This window comes from Electrophorus electricus, chromosome 21, assembly GCF_041902795.1.
Source record: "Electrophorus electricus isolate QZ-2024a chromosome 21, ASM4190279v1, whole genome shotgun sequence".
Classification (NCBI taxonomy): Eukaryota; Metazoa; Chordata; class Actinopteri; order Gymnotiformes; family Gymnotidae; genus Electrophorus; species Electrophorus electricus.
This window is the reverse complement of record NC_137517.1, coordinates 18,261,990-18,276,439: the sequence shown is the minus strand read 5'-3', so window position 1 is coordinate 18,276,439 and position 14,450 is coordinate 18,261,990. Positions and strand designations below refer to the sequence as shown.

The window sequence follows — 14,450 nt, the reverse complement described above, 5'->3', positions numbered from 1 at the left end:
TCATCTCCTCCTGATCTCACTTCTGTTGTTGAATTAACTACTCATTGTTAGATTAGCACCCTTCTTTTTGATGAAGAAAAATCTGATCTGAAGTTTTTATATGTGCACAAATAAACATCAGACTCTGAGGATCAGCACAAGCTCCGGACTCTTCATTGCTGAATTTCTAATCCTAATCCTAATCTTAATCCTAATACTGATGATTGTCATGATTAGTCCCTCCCATCTTCCTCGTTCCATGTTTTCCTTGTCTTGTGTATTTTAGTTCCATGTCATAGTTTCGTTTTCTCCACCCCTCGTTTGATTGCTTACACCTGTTTCTCATTTCTACCTTGTTAAATTCATGTATTTAAACCCTGTTGTGTTCCTGGTATCGATGCTGTTCATTGCATGTTTATCTGAGTGGTTGTGTTTCTTTGTACTCTGTGCCTTCATGTTTCCTAGTCTTTGTTATAGCCTGCTTCCCCTGTTTGCCTTTGTGTGTTTTGTTTGTTTAATCATGTATCCCTGTACTCTCCGTGTTGGTAATATGACCCTGGACTGCTACAACGACTCAACAATGACGGAACACGGAAGCTGGGAGGGACTAATCATGACAATGATGTTCTCTAGTGGGCAACCCCAGTGAGACTCAACACTACAGACTGAAGGATATGAAATACATATCACAGTCAGTATCACAGAACTGGACTGTCCCACCATTACTAATGACACCAGAACCACCACTATTACTATTACTCCACTGGTTCAGGAGGACACTACCTCTGGTCACCACAGATCAGCCCCACTACAGTACTGAGCTCCTCCCCCTTGTCAATCACTCCATCGTGTTGCACCCTTGTTTGGTAATTAGTATTAGTGTGATTAAGCATTTCTTGTTGTGTAGTTTAGTTGGGGAGTCTTACTGATACAATGCTGAAGCGTTCTTTAAGTCTTTATCAGTCTAACAGGTTTTTGAGCTTACCTTTGTCTGTTACTGTTGCTTTGGCTCCCTTGATATTTTAGTTCTTTAGGCAGTGGTAGCTCAGTGGTTAAGGTACTTGACTTGTAATTTGAGGGTTGTGTGCTCGAGCCCCACCACTGCTAAATTGCTACTGTTGAATCCCTGAACAAGGCTCTTAACCCTCAATTACTGAAGTTATATTCTGTCGTAATTGTAAGTTGTTTTGGATAAAAGCATCATGGTATTTTTGACCTATGCCTGCTTTTTCAGATTGTGGTACTGGATGTGTGTTTAGGATTTATCCACCACACGTTAAACTCACTTGGGTTAAACTTTGGTTCCTCACATGTTTTCTGGTCTCGTGTGTGTGTGTGTGTGTGTGTGTGTGTGTGTGTGTGTGTGGACGTCACTTTCCTCTTTGTTGTCAGGTCTGGTTGTCAGGTCTCAGTATGTGTGTGAGGGCACTGAGACTCAAAACAAAACATCTGAAACCCTTTTAACTGGTTCGATCATTATATTGATGTTTTAGTAATACAAGCCTCTAGAGATTATATTTCAAATAATTTAATTGGTGTTTTCTTTTGTTTTATTATTATTTACTGTTAATGCAAAAGGCAAAGATGTGCTTCATGTACCTTGACCAGATGCAAATGTTCTGTAAAGCAACATTCATGAATTTGATAAAATTGTTATAAAACATTTATAACTTAGGGTCCCTTTGATATACAATGTAATATTTCATGTGCCATTTCACATAAATATTTAACACACAGTTCTTATACTGTATAACATGTATGACGGTTCTTGGTCAAATACATAAAGAAATAATCTCATTTGAACTTACATAGATATGATCTCCTACATATGGAGAATTACCCATCAGCCACCATTTAGACAAGTGTTAGTCTCCTACTTTACCAAAGTGCAAATTCAGTCATTAGACTCAGTACTTTCCACTGATTTGTGTAACTGTATAATCAACCACCTTGTGGTTTCGGTTATGTTTACTTCATGATCAGTTTCATCACAGACATGACAATGGTTTTATTTCTTGATACCGGTCAAACATAAACTCAAATTGCCATTGGTGTCATGCCACGTGGTTCATAGCAGAGGCTTTAATTTCCCGCGGAACTTTAAAAAGTGTTCTGATTTAGAACGAGCAAATGTGTAGAGTCTCACGCGGACTGTGCTCGTGCACAGATTGGTATCGGTTATAGAGACGTCGGCGTTCCTGTCAACGCTTTTCTGAAGTAGGACAACTCAAGATATTGTACCGACCAGAAGCACTGGATATTCTAATAAATTTCAGACATAAGCCTCCATATTATTGGAATTAACAAATAGGTTAGATAGACCTTATGATAGACCTTATGTATTTTGTACTTCTAGTTATCAGCATTGATTCCTGTATTCTACAATATTCTAGTTCATTGGTATGTTGAATTTTACCCTACTGTACTGTAATAGGATATTCTATGAGTAAATGACAAAGCACTTTTGTAAGTCGCTCTAGATAAGAGCGTCTGCTAAATGTCGTAAATGTAACAATAAATGTAAATGTAATTTCAGCTATATACAAGTACACAGCAAAAACGAAACAATGTTCCTCCAGGACCATGGATCCAACATAAAACAAGTGCAACAGACAACACACTACATGAGTGCAAACAATACAATACAGTGCAATAATGTCATACAATAAACGCAGGACAGGACCAATACACAATGAACAGACAGCGCATTTATTTTGACCAGTACACAGTACTGGGAATATGTAAAGTGGGTTGTGCATAGGAGTCAGTGACATGCTGTACTGAACATAGCAGTCACTGGTAGCAGCCAGAACAGTTCAGAGTACAATACTGATTTAGTACATTACTCTGTGCAAGAGTGCAAAAGGAGTGCATATGTGTGTGAAGTTTGACTTCAGCAACTTCTCCATTACAAAACCTGTGTGTGCGTGTGCGACTGTATATAAGCATGTGTGTGTGCGCGACTGTGTATAAGCATGTGTGTGTGCGCGACTGTGTATAAGCATGTCTGTGTGTGCAACTGTGTACAAGCGTGTGTTTGTGTGTGTGCACACGTGTGGGTGCATGACTGTATATAAGCATGTGTGTATGTATGTGTGTGTATAGAAGTGTTCATTTGTTTGGAATTGGAGTTAGCCAGAGTTCAGGAGTCTGATGGCTTCTGGGAAGAAGCTGTTTCACAGTCTAGAGGTGATGGACCGGATGCTGCGTTACATTTTTCCAGATGGCAAAAGGGTGAACAGTTTGTGTGAGGGGTGCATGGGGTTTTCCACATTGCTGGTGGCTTTTCGGATGCAACGTGTTGATGGAGGGCAGAGAGACCCCAATGATCTTCTCAGCTGTTCTCACTATTCTCTGAAGGGTCTTGCGGTCAAAGACGGTGCAGTTCCCAAACCAGGTAGTGATGCAGTGATGCAGAAAGAGGGGGAGGTCCACATCCCAGTCTTTCTCGTGCGGCAAACAAAACGTTCTCAGCTTGGCCCTTAAGGTTGGCCCTCAGTTATAATTGTAAGTTACTTTGGATAAAAGTGTCAGCTAAATGCCATAAATGTAAAGACTGAAGGAGGTTTGTTGGAACCTCCCCCTTTGGAGATGTTCCCTCTACCCAGCTGTCTAGTTATCACAGTTTGGTCCTTGTTCAAGTTTCTCAGATCCTTACACTTGCTAATTTTTCCTGCTTCCAACACATGGAAGTAAAGCCCTGCCTGTTCACTGGATGTCTAATATACCCACCCCAGTTCCTCCTGAATTTCCTTACTGGGATGATGTATCTGATCATCAGTGCCACTCCATCTTACAGCAGGGGTAGACTTCACTACCCAGTGAACTACACCAGTTTCACATTAGAGCTGAGGAGAGTCAGTGTGAAGTAATGTGTAAAACACTAATCTGTGGTCTAGTTGTTGATTACTTAAAATCTAAAGTCTGTTATGAAATACACTTAGTGTTTCTTTGGCTGCTGAATATCTCATCTGACATCAGTGTAATGATAATGAACACAATTTATTTGGTTGCTATTTATTTAACTAGAACATAAAAAAGTAAACTAGTCCAACAAAGTAAAAGATCATTAAAATAAATGAGAATATTCTAACATTGGAATAAATGACACACAATAGTAACATGTGCTTAAAAGTGAAAACATTACTGCACGATGCTTCATATAAACTGGTTATCAGCTGGCAGTAAGTTAGCAGAGTTCAAACATTCAATCTCATGTGAAATGACTTCAAGCAAACAGAACAATGTCCTTCCATCTTCAGTATTTTCCTTTAGACTCTCACTCCTCTGAGACTGCATTCTGGCTTCTGGTTTCAGTCAGAGCTGTAGAAAAACATTAAACACAGAAAGCAAAGTGTAAGTGTTAGAAAACTCCCCCTGGTGTTATTGGATTATCATTTAATAAATGTTTATTGCAGTCTTGGTCTTGTAGTTCAGAGAAGGAAAAAAAGCGTGTCTTGTCTCCAACGCAAGCAACATGTCGACATTGTCAATGATTGTGGGGAGAAAATCAGTATTTTATTAAACCAGCATATAAAATAGTTTTAATGTCTGTTTACAAAAGTATAAACTATGTATAAAACCTTTAAGCTGTTGGTGGTTGCGGTTCCCATGGTAACCTGCACTGTTTTGTTTTCATTGATCTCTCTGCTCTGTCGTGACTGTGTGTTGTTTGGCTCTAGTTAGTGTGTGTATTTACACTCATGTTTCTTTTAGTATTTGCTGTCTTGCCTAAAGTAACATTTTCTGGTTCCAGTCATTGTTCTCTTCACTCTTGTTTTTAACTACTGGTTTCATGACCATGTGCTGCTTTTATAAACCATGATTTTTATAGATTACATATGACAGACACTTTACTGCCATGTGTCCTGCTTGTCTTAGCGGTATTAAGAGTCATGACAATGTTGAAAGTCTTAAAAACGCAGAGAAGAAAGACCAACCTTACGATCCGCTTTCAGATTCAAACAAATGTAAGATTGGCTCCTCTTTTCTTCCAGTGTGTGTAATGTGTGAGTCTAAGAGGAAGAGTTCTTACCGTGAGCTCTGTAGCATTTGAACCCCAGCACGTTGGACATTAGCAGATATGGAGAGACTGCCAGTAGACTACTGAGCCAACTGAGGATGGAGAATGGAGCTTCTGAATGGGACAGAGCTGATAACACACACACACACACACACACACACACACACACACACACACACACACACACACACACACACACACACACACACACACAGAATTAATCACAGCTGAAGAGCTACAGTGCTTCTGTGACACTGGGGAGCATTGACGGTGAGGGATGCGATACCGACGTGAGCCGTGTGAACAAAGACGTTTATTTTAAACACAGATGAAAACATGGACAGCTACAAATGAGAAGCAACATGACGAAACATGGAAGTGAACATAATGGAATGGAATGATAAAAAAATAAAATTAAACAAAAATAAAAATATAAACCAAAGAAAACTGACACACTGCAAACAAGCTGTATAACTTAATTAATTAATTAATTAATTAATTAATTAATTAATTAATTATTCACACAACCACTTTACAAAAATTGTAATATCAACACTACATAGAATCTGCTGCATTGTTTATTTTAACTGGGCAATAATATAAAGGCTGTGTGTGAGTGAGATGAGTTATTTATGTGGTGCTGGATATTTGCTCTACTACAGTTAAAACTAAACTGAGTAACAAATCCAAAGAGTTTGTAGGAGCAGGTTTTCTAGAAAAGGGAATCACACAACAACAATGGACGCTTAACACTTTCATGACTGAATAATAACGATTCATATAGTAAAATGTCCAGTCAGGCATAATTATATCAACTCAGATCTCACAGATAACCAACACCATGTTTTCTATTAATATAGTCTGTCAACTGATACTCACCAGTAAACAGACCTAAATCTACCACACAAGTCACTGCTGTCTGGTCCTGTACATGTTTTAATGTTGAATAATTCCATTAATTCAGAAGCACATAAATCATGTCCTGTAGCAGATATTGACAGCTTCCTGTTATTCAGGAAATCAGACATTTTATGATCTGGTTTGTCCTGTTTCTACTAAAATGTTATTGACTGCTTTCATCTAGTGGCCAATATGTGCACATGTCCAAGACTTCCCAGTACATGTAGTGACAATCTAATGACGTTCTAATGACAATCTACTGATATTTCATATTTTTGCTGAAAATATCACTGATACATTTTATTTCTATGGTGGTTATAGACCGTAAACTGGTCCTCACCAGTAACGTTTACCCAGATTGCATCACTGTAGTTTGTGTAGTAGACTGGGTTTCCTCTACCAGCTCTGCACCAGTACTGGCCTCCATCAGAGGGCGCCACTGAGCTGATGTTGTAGGAGTTTGTTGCAGTGTTGGTCTCATTCTCAGGGTTCTGTGTGTGTCTGGACCAGTAAAAACTCCATCCAGCAGACTGGTCCATCTTACAGTGCAGAGTCACTGGGTTTCCCACCAGTGCAGCTCCTGTAAGGCTTGATGTGAGTTCAGGTGTGGGTTTAACTATGGATGGAGATGAAACACACAGTTCAAAATATGCAATGACAGAGTGCATAGAGATATCTATGAAATGACTAACATTCTCATATTAAAAATAGATGAAGTATTTCAGTATTTTAAACATTTTAAAATAAAAACAATAGACTCTCAGTAACATGGTGTAGCAGTAGTGAAGCAGTAGATTAATCAACAGACTTTTAATTAACTGTTTATGTCAGATTTGTTTATATTCTGATTAATTCAGTTGTTTTCACTTTATTTAAATTGTCCAAGTTCATATCTGTAGATGTTAATGTCATGATTAGTCCCTCCCAGGTTCTATCTAGCGTGGTTTCCCTGTCTTGTGTGTTTTGGTTCCATACCTTTAGTTTAATTTTCCTCCTACCCTCATTTGATTGCTTGCACGTGTCCCTTGTTTCTAGCTTTTGGTTCTTGTATTTAAACCCTGTCTTGATCCCGGTGTTCATTGTTAGGCTTGAATGTGTTTTGATGTTTTTGCAAAGCCCGTAAGTTTTCACTCCTTGCCTTTGTGTTATCGTAGCCTCCTTGTTCCCTAGTCTTTGTTACCCCTCTGGACTTTGAGATGGGGTTGGGTCATGATTACACTCCAACTCATTCACATGTAAGTGTGATGGTCTCTCTACTGAATATTTTTGTACAATTATACTGCACATTCAGAACCAGCTCAGGCTCCATTGTAGAAGTAATTAAATTCTGCTTTTATGTTCACCTCTCAATATGATCATGTGTTGGAAGCTTATAAACCTGTTAAAACTGAACACTGGGTGTTGGTTACTGAGAAGTACACGTCTCTCTGCTCCAGACTATGTAAGGTCACTGTGTACTCTCTTCTTCAACACAGAAGGGGGCGCTATTAGTGAGATCAGGTCTTGTAATGCAGGTGGGAAACAAATACCTTTAAAGTAGGGATGTCAAAATAAAAGTCCTGTAGGACCACAGTACAGCCCTGTTCAGTGTTTCACCTGCTCTAACAGAGCTCACTCATTGTTATAAATTTTGTGCATCACTTTTAAGATCCATTATAAGTTTGTAATGACATCGGAACACTAAGGTAACAAGAAAAGAAGCACGTTTGCATTTCAGTTCCAGTATCATGTAGTGTAGCTGTAATTACAGTACAGGTCTAATACCATGTAGTGTAACTGTAATTACAGTACAACTCCAATACCATGTAATGTAACAGTAATTACGGTACAACTGTAATACCATGCAGTCGAACTGTAATTACAGTACAGCTCTAATACAATGTAGTGTAACTGTAATTACTGTACATCTATAATTTCCTTTTTGCCTAGTAAACACAATACATGGAGCATGTATTTTGATGCTGAATACAAATAGTGTAAATTATTTAACAAACAATAATTTAAGTTAATAAAATAGACATTACATTTATTAAATTACAGTAATCTTACCATGTACAGTGAGGGTAACAGTGTTACTGTACTGTGATGTTGTTGGTCTGTTATTTCGTGCTCCTCTACACTGGTACTGATCCCCATTAACTACAGCATCTCCATTGATGGTGAGAGTGTCTCTGCTTACAGTGTAAAACACAGACTGAGACACTGTAGTCCACTGACTCTGTGCTTTTTTCTTATACCACTGATATGCCCACCAAAGATAACCCTGCACCTCACACTTCAGAGTGACTGACTCTCCAGTGAACACAGGACTCTGAGACTCCACAGTCAGTGTAGTTGTGGGTAAATCTGTGGAAAGAGATGGAGAACACTGCATGTTACAGCTGACTGACCCCCAGTGTCTTCCTGGAGTTACTCTGTATTTACATATATTATAACAAACAGGTTAGACACATGATGCTGCATTCTAATCTGTTAATCACTGTGTTTTGTGGAGATTATCTGGAGATTATGTGGGATCTGATTGTGATTGGAGAGTAAAATGTGAACTCATGAGTGTGAGTCACTTAATTATTCCATCCAGTACCGCCTTGGACACTTTGTCCAGTAATGGGAAACTTGTAATTGGGACTGTGATGCTCTTTTATGTCACTTAAACAGTTTTGTAACAGCAGTGTAAAAGCACAGTTATAGTTTCAGTTTTGCCCTCAGCAAGTGACTGAATGCATGTGGACTCAGTGTGTATTATGATACTGACTACAAAGAGTTTATTTGAACAAAAGGTTTACATTTAGTTCAAATTTAATTTTCATTAAATCACAGTGTCTTATCATGCGCTATGAGAAAAATAGTCCAAACTCACCTGAGACAGTTAATGTAACTGTATTACTGATCTCTGAGCTCTGAGAGTCTCTTCCCCTGTACCCGCTGCAGGTGTATGTACCACTGTCATACTGTGTAACAGAGCTGATCATGTATGGATTGTATGTGACGTTTGAGTAGATACTGTAGTTATTCTTATACCAGCTGTGTGTCCACCCAGTGTCTCCTTCTAGCCGTATGTCGCATCTGAGAGTCACAGTCTCTCCTCTGAACACGTGATTATCAGGACTTACACTCACAACAGCTTTAGGATGACCTGCAGAAACATTAAACATTTGAATTCTTCATGCAGTTACTTTAAAAACAAATAAATTGCACAGATCTAAATCTAAATCTATCACATATGTCACTGTTGTCTGGTCCGGAACATGTTTTTAATACTAAATAAATCCATTAATTATAAAATACATATTATAAAATGGTAAAGGTGTAAATGAATAAATTTTAAATAGCAAATTTTCCAAAAATATCTAACGACATCATTCCATGTTTCATGAAAAAGCTGACTAGACTTAATAATGGCAGTTTGGGTTTTATCCAAGGACATTACAGTCAATGTCAGAAGAAAGAACAATAACACACTCCACTTTAGTTATTTACCTTCACAGCTGTTTTTAAAATCATATTACACAGAGTGGATTAACATTAACATATAAATCAAACTTGTACATAAAATATAGAAAAAGTAAACAATATAAATCACCTTGAGCAAGTCCAGCTTGAACAAATGAAGTCAGCACTATGAACATAAAAACAGGGAACATATGAATATGAACAATGAAATAATTAATTTATTAAAAAACACATCAGAGCAAAACATTTCAGACACAATTAAAAAAAAAGTATTTATAATTGTTCATTTAAATAAAACCATCTTAACATGCTGGTTAACACTGTGTATAATTGTTCATCGTACCTCCGCTTCAAAGGGAATGGGGAAACTGACTGATGTTTTCACAAACTTCCAATAAAAGGTGAAAGAAATGAATCTTTCATGATAAAACATGTTTAGAGAATGTTAGAGTGCTGAAGGTTTTGAACACAAAGGGGCGTCTGTGATTTATGTTTCTGTGGGCAGTGGTGTGTGCTGTGGGATGAGCAGATTCACTATTGCTGGCATCACATGGAATCACATGGAAATGAAATCCAGGCTGGAAACAGAAACAGAAAGCAGGTGAATGCAGCGATGGGATCGTGACACTGATTTGCTAATCTGCTGAATTTGTGAATCTGTTTCTGAGATTCATGTATGGCCTTAAATTATTAAATAGTCATGCCATATTAATGGGAGAAAATAAAAGGTTTTGTGAGCTGTTCCAGGACTGTAGAACTGTTGTTTTGCATCTCCCCATTTCTGCTGATAACATGAAGCACTGAAAAAGAATCCAGTGGAGTTGTGTGTGCGCCGTCTCTCTGCTAATATGACATATTCGTGTGGTAGTGGATCCTTTGTTAGGGGGTAGGTGTTGGTGTTCCTGGTTGAGTGAGTGTGAGGAGTAGGTCCTTTGTTAGGGGTAGTAGGTGTTGTTTTTCCTGGTTGAGTGAGTGTGAGGAGTGGGTCCTTTGTTAGGGGTGGTAGGTGTTGTTTTTCCTGGTTGAGTGAGTGTGAGGAGTGGGTCCTTTGTTGGGAGGTTTTGTCTGTGAATTGAGCTTGTGTTCAGCAGCGAGACTGAGGTTGGTGCTACAGCTGAGTTACTGGGTCAGTGTTCAGCTGTGTGTGTTGTGGTTCATGTCACAGGGTTTCCTTTCATATCTATAAAATGAAGAGTCTCTCTTGTGTCATACAGCCAGACTATGTTGGTCAAGATCATTCTTCCCTCTCTTAATATAAGTGTGTCCGTTTATATTACAAAAATGTTTTGGTCATTTCCTGCTGATCATCACCTTCCTTTATTGTTTACTCACATTACATTTGTTGAAGTTACAGTATTTTTACACATTTAGTCTGTTAAAATCTTAATATACACAGTAGGTTACATTGTTCCATCACACTGTTGTAGTTATTAATTTACACAAACACACAAAACAGTCCAAGCAGTGGATGTTATCTGCTGATTTTCTACAGGGTTTGTTTGTAGTCTGTACTGAACTGTTTCAACACCACACAGCATGTAGGTTTTCCCACTCATATCTGTGGTCATTCTTTGGGTTTGTTGTAGTCTACGGACTTCTCAATTCCTAAATTATGTTGGTATGATCCAAATCCCAAATATACAGACTGTCAAGTTTCTATAGTGATAGTGATGTCATGGCTGTCAACCCTGTGCAGGTAGTTATGAATCTTGGGGTTCTTCTTCACCCCACACTTTCACTTGAACCTCATGTTAGATCCCTCACTAAATCTGTTTATTTCTCCTCTAAAACTCTACTCCATGGTTTCAGTAGCTCTAGTGTTGATCATTGTAATCCTCTCTTCACTGGTCTTACTGTTAAACTCTGACAAACTCATCTGCTAGAGTCATAAGCCTCCATATCACTTCCGTGTTTCATTAGCTACACTGATGTGTAGAAGTACACTGGTAACTGGTCTGTTCCCATTTTGAGAACAAACATGTACAAGAACTTCTCCTCCTGCTCTCCAGTCCAGTACATCAAACAGAACCCTTTCCATAACACATCTGGAAACAGTGAGAACACCTGAGCACATGGAAGTGAAACTCTGATCCTCCATCCTGAGGGAACTACACAACTAACCAACATAATCTCATCAGTCAGGATCCTCAGCCTGCACATTACCAACTTCATACAGCACCTCTGACTCTAATGAAGACATAAAGAGAACATTTACTCACAGAGCACCACAGGGAGTGGACTGAGCTCCATACTGTCCCAGTAATGATGGACAAACTGAGTGACTGTGTGTGTTAAAGACTCATCACTTCCTGTGTTCTCTAGTCAAAGCACACTTCTGAGAAAGAGAGAAATACTGAGAGATAGACATAGAGTGAGGGGGCAGAGAGAGAGAGAGAGAGAGAGAGAGAGAGAGAGAGAGAGAGAGAGAGAGAGAGTGAGAGAGAGAAAGAAGAGGCCATGGTTTCCATTTTTCAGACTGTGTGGTTCCAGTTCTTTCCTCTTTCCATAATGATCTTACATTTTACTTCTCTATCTCAAAGACACACACACACACACACACACACACACACACACACACACACACACACACACTTTAAACACTTTAACACCAGATCCATGCAAACTCAGCACAAAGTTTGTGGAGAGTAGAAAAGAGAATGTGCAGGTAAAAGAAAAGAGAATTAAGGCTGATTCTGCACACTTTAAATGAATATTATTAAACACCACTGAGTATCAGTAACATGAAGTAGAGAGCAGGTCACTATTTATCACCTCTAACAGTCCATAACACCCACCACCCTGCACTTCCTGCCTCTGCTACACAGCTGAAATAGAACAGAAACCACAACACTCACCTCCCTCTGATCTCATGCCTCCATTTATGTTATTTCTGTATGTGTGTGTGCGTGTGTGTATTAGGGTGCATGTGTGTTTGTGCTTGCGTGTGTGTGTGCGTGCATGTGTGTTTGTGTATGTGTGTGTGTGTGTGTGTGTGTGTGTGTATGGGTGCGTATTTGGTTGCATTAGTGTTTGTGCATGCATGTGTGTGTTTGTGTGTGTGTGTATGTGAGTGTGTGTGTGTGTGTGTGTGTGTGTGTGTGAGTGTGTGTGTGTGTGTGTGTGTGACTGTGTGTGTGTGTGTGTGTGTGTGTGTGTATCCAGGGGATGTTTTGGGGTATTAATAATCTCTGTAGAGTCTTTGTTGTTGTTTCTGAGACACAGAGGTACATAAATATGAGTGATGGATGGTAACTGCAGGGTTGATGTTAAAGATAGTATTTGGACACTTGTTTGAGGCCCCATTTACTCTTGAACTCACTGTGCTGAGATGCCTCTTGTGGCTCTCAGTGGTACTACATTTTATATCCTTCTATTTACCCTTCACAAAACTTAGAATAGAACATATCATCAGCTCTATCATACAGGTGTACAGCTCTATGTTACAGGTGTACAACTCTATCATACAGGTCTTAGTATTTTGATGCCTTTTATATAATGAAATCATTCCAATCCTTTCATGTCATTTACACAGGTGTTGTAAGAGTGAGCACGTCTTGTTTCCCTGTGATGTAGAGCTGGTGTGTGTTTCACTCAGTGGTCGGACGTGTGTACAGGGCCTGATTCCCTGACTTTTATTAATGATATAGTTAATCAGGACTTTTTTTACTGGTTTAGTTAATGTGGTCTTTTATTAACAGTAAAGTTAATGGGCACTTTTATTACCAGTAAGATTAATGGAGACTTTTATTACCAGTAAGGTTAATGGGGACTTTTATTAACAGTATATGTTTATGGGGACTTTTATTAACAGTTAACATGTGTACAGGTCCTGGTTCCTCCTCCTCCTCCTCCTCCAGTCTCTGTTACAGTCAGAGAACCTTCAGCAAACACAGATCCAGTGCTGATAGAAACACAAGAGAAGCTCCTTATAATGGGCTTTTATTAATAATATAGTTAATGGGGACTTTTATTAACAGTATATGTTTATGGGGACTTTTATTTACATTATAGTTAATTGGGGACTTTTATTAACAGTATCGTTAATCAAGACTTTAATTTACAAAATAGATAATTGGGGGACACGGTATAGTTAATGTTTTTTTTAATTAATAGTAAAGATAATAGAGTAAATAGTTAATGGGGACTTTTAGATAATGGAGTATTTTATTTGTAAATGTAATGGGGACTTTTATTAACATTATGGTTAATGGGGGCTTTTATATTACCATTATAGTAATTAATCTGGACTTTCATTAATGGTGAAGGTAATGGGGACTTTTTTCTTAACATTGTAGTTATTGGGTACTTTTATTAACAGTAATGTTAATGGGGACTTTTATTAACAGTAATGTTAACAGTAAAGCGTCTTTCTCAGCCAGTTCCATCCAGCAGGTTATGCACCAGCAATCATATTATAATATTAATAATATTATTCATTATCTTTTGAAAATATTGTTTAGTTAAATACGCCTGTAACGCTGGTACACCGTAGACACACAATAGCTTTAGCTGATTAAAAAGAAAAAAATATCCCTCTTGTCCACTGACGCCTTGTCTCGTCTCGCCTGTAATACCCTGTTCTTACCACAGTGCGCCATACAGATTATATCCGTTCAGTCAAACTCGTGGGGATGAACTGACGTCTCTAACGTCATTTACAGCGTTTTAGCGCTACACGACCCAAATAACATCCTGATTTACCTCAAGAAAAGTACGAAATGCTGTTGAAGTGACGGCTTACCGCTCAGTGTTCGGTTCTCTTATAATAATCGTTGTTAATGTTAATGTGTGCTAGATTTTCTAAGTCTTATTAATGTGGTAGATTTTAAATGGCTGACTCTGTTTCCCCTTAACTTCAGCTCAGTCTTCAGCTCTCTGGAACATCAAACAAAAGGAAGAGAAAATCTAGCTCAGTGGTTAAGGTAGACTTGTAATTGGAAGGTTGCTGGTTCAACATTCATTGCCAAGTTACCATTGTTGGGCCCCTGAGCAAGACCCTTAAGGCTCAACTTATACTCAGTTAACTGTACTCAGTTAAAATTGTGTGTTGCTAAATGCTGTGAAAAAATATGTTTGTTATATAGAAATCATATTC

The 14,450-nt window shown here is 38.5% G+C and overlaps 1 protein-coding gene across 1 annotated transcript in view; it reads right to left on the bottom strand.

The window, feature by feature from the left end:
* LOC145653021 (uncharacterized) overlaps window positions 1-12,226 on the bottom strand; it is a 36,575-nt gene extending 24,349 nt beyond the window's left edge. Inside the window, exons 1-5 of the mRNA XM_081704895.1 lie at window positions 12,211-12,226; window positions 9,486-9,521; window positions 8,763-9,038; window positions 6,243-6,518; window positions 5,819-5,824 (exon numbers count right to left, since the gene is read on the bottom strand). Coding sequence (XP_081561021.1) covers window positions 5,819-5,824; window positions 6,243-6,518; window positions 8,763-9,038; window positions 9,486-9,521; window positions 12,211-12,226 — 610 coding nt within the window. The remainder of the gene's footprint in view (window positions 1-5,818; window positions 5,825-6,242; window positions 6,519-8,762; window positions 9,039-9,485; window positions 9,522-12,210) is intronic.
* Window positions 12,227-14,450: the final 2,224 nt, after the last annotated feature.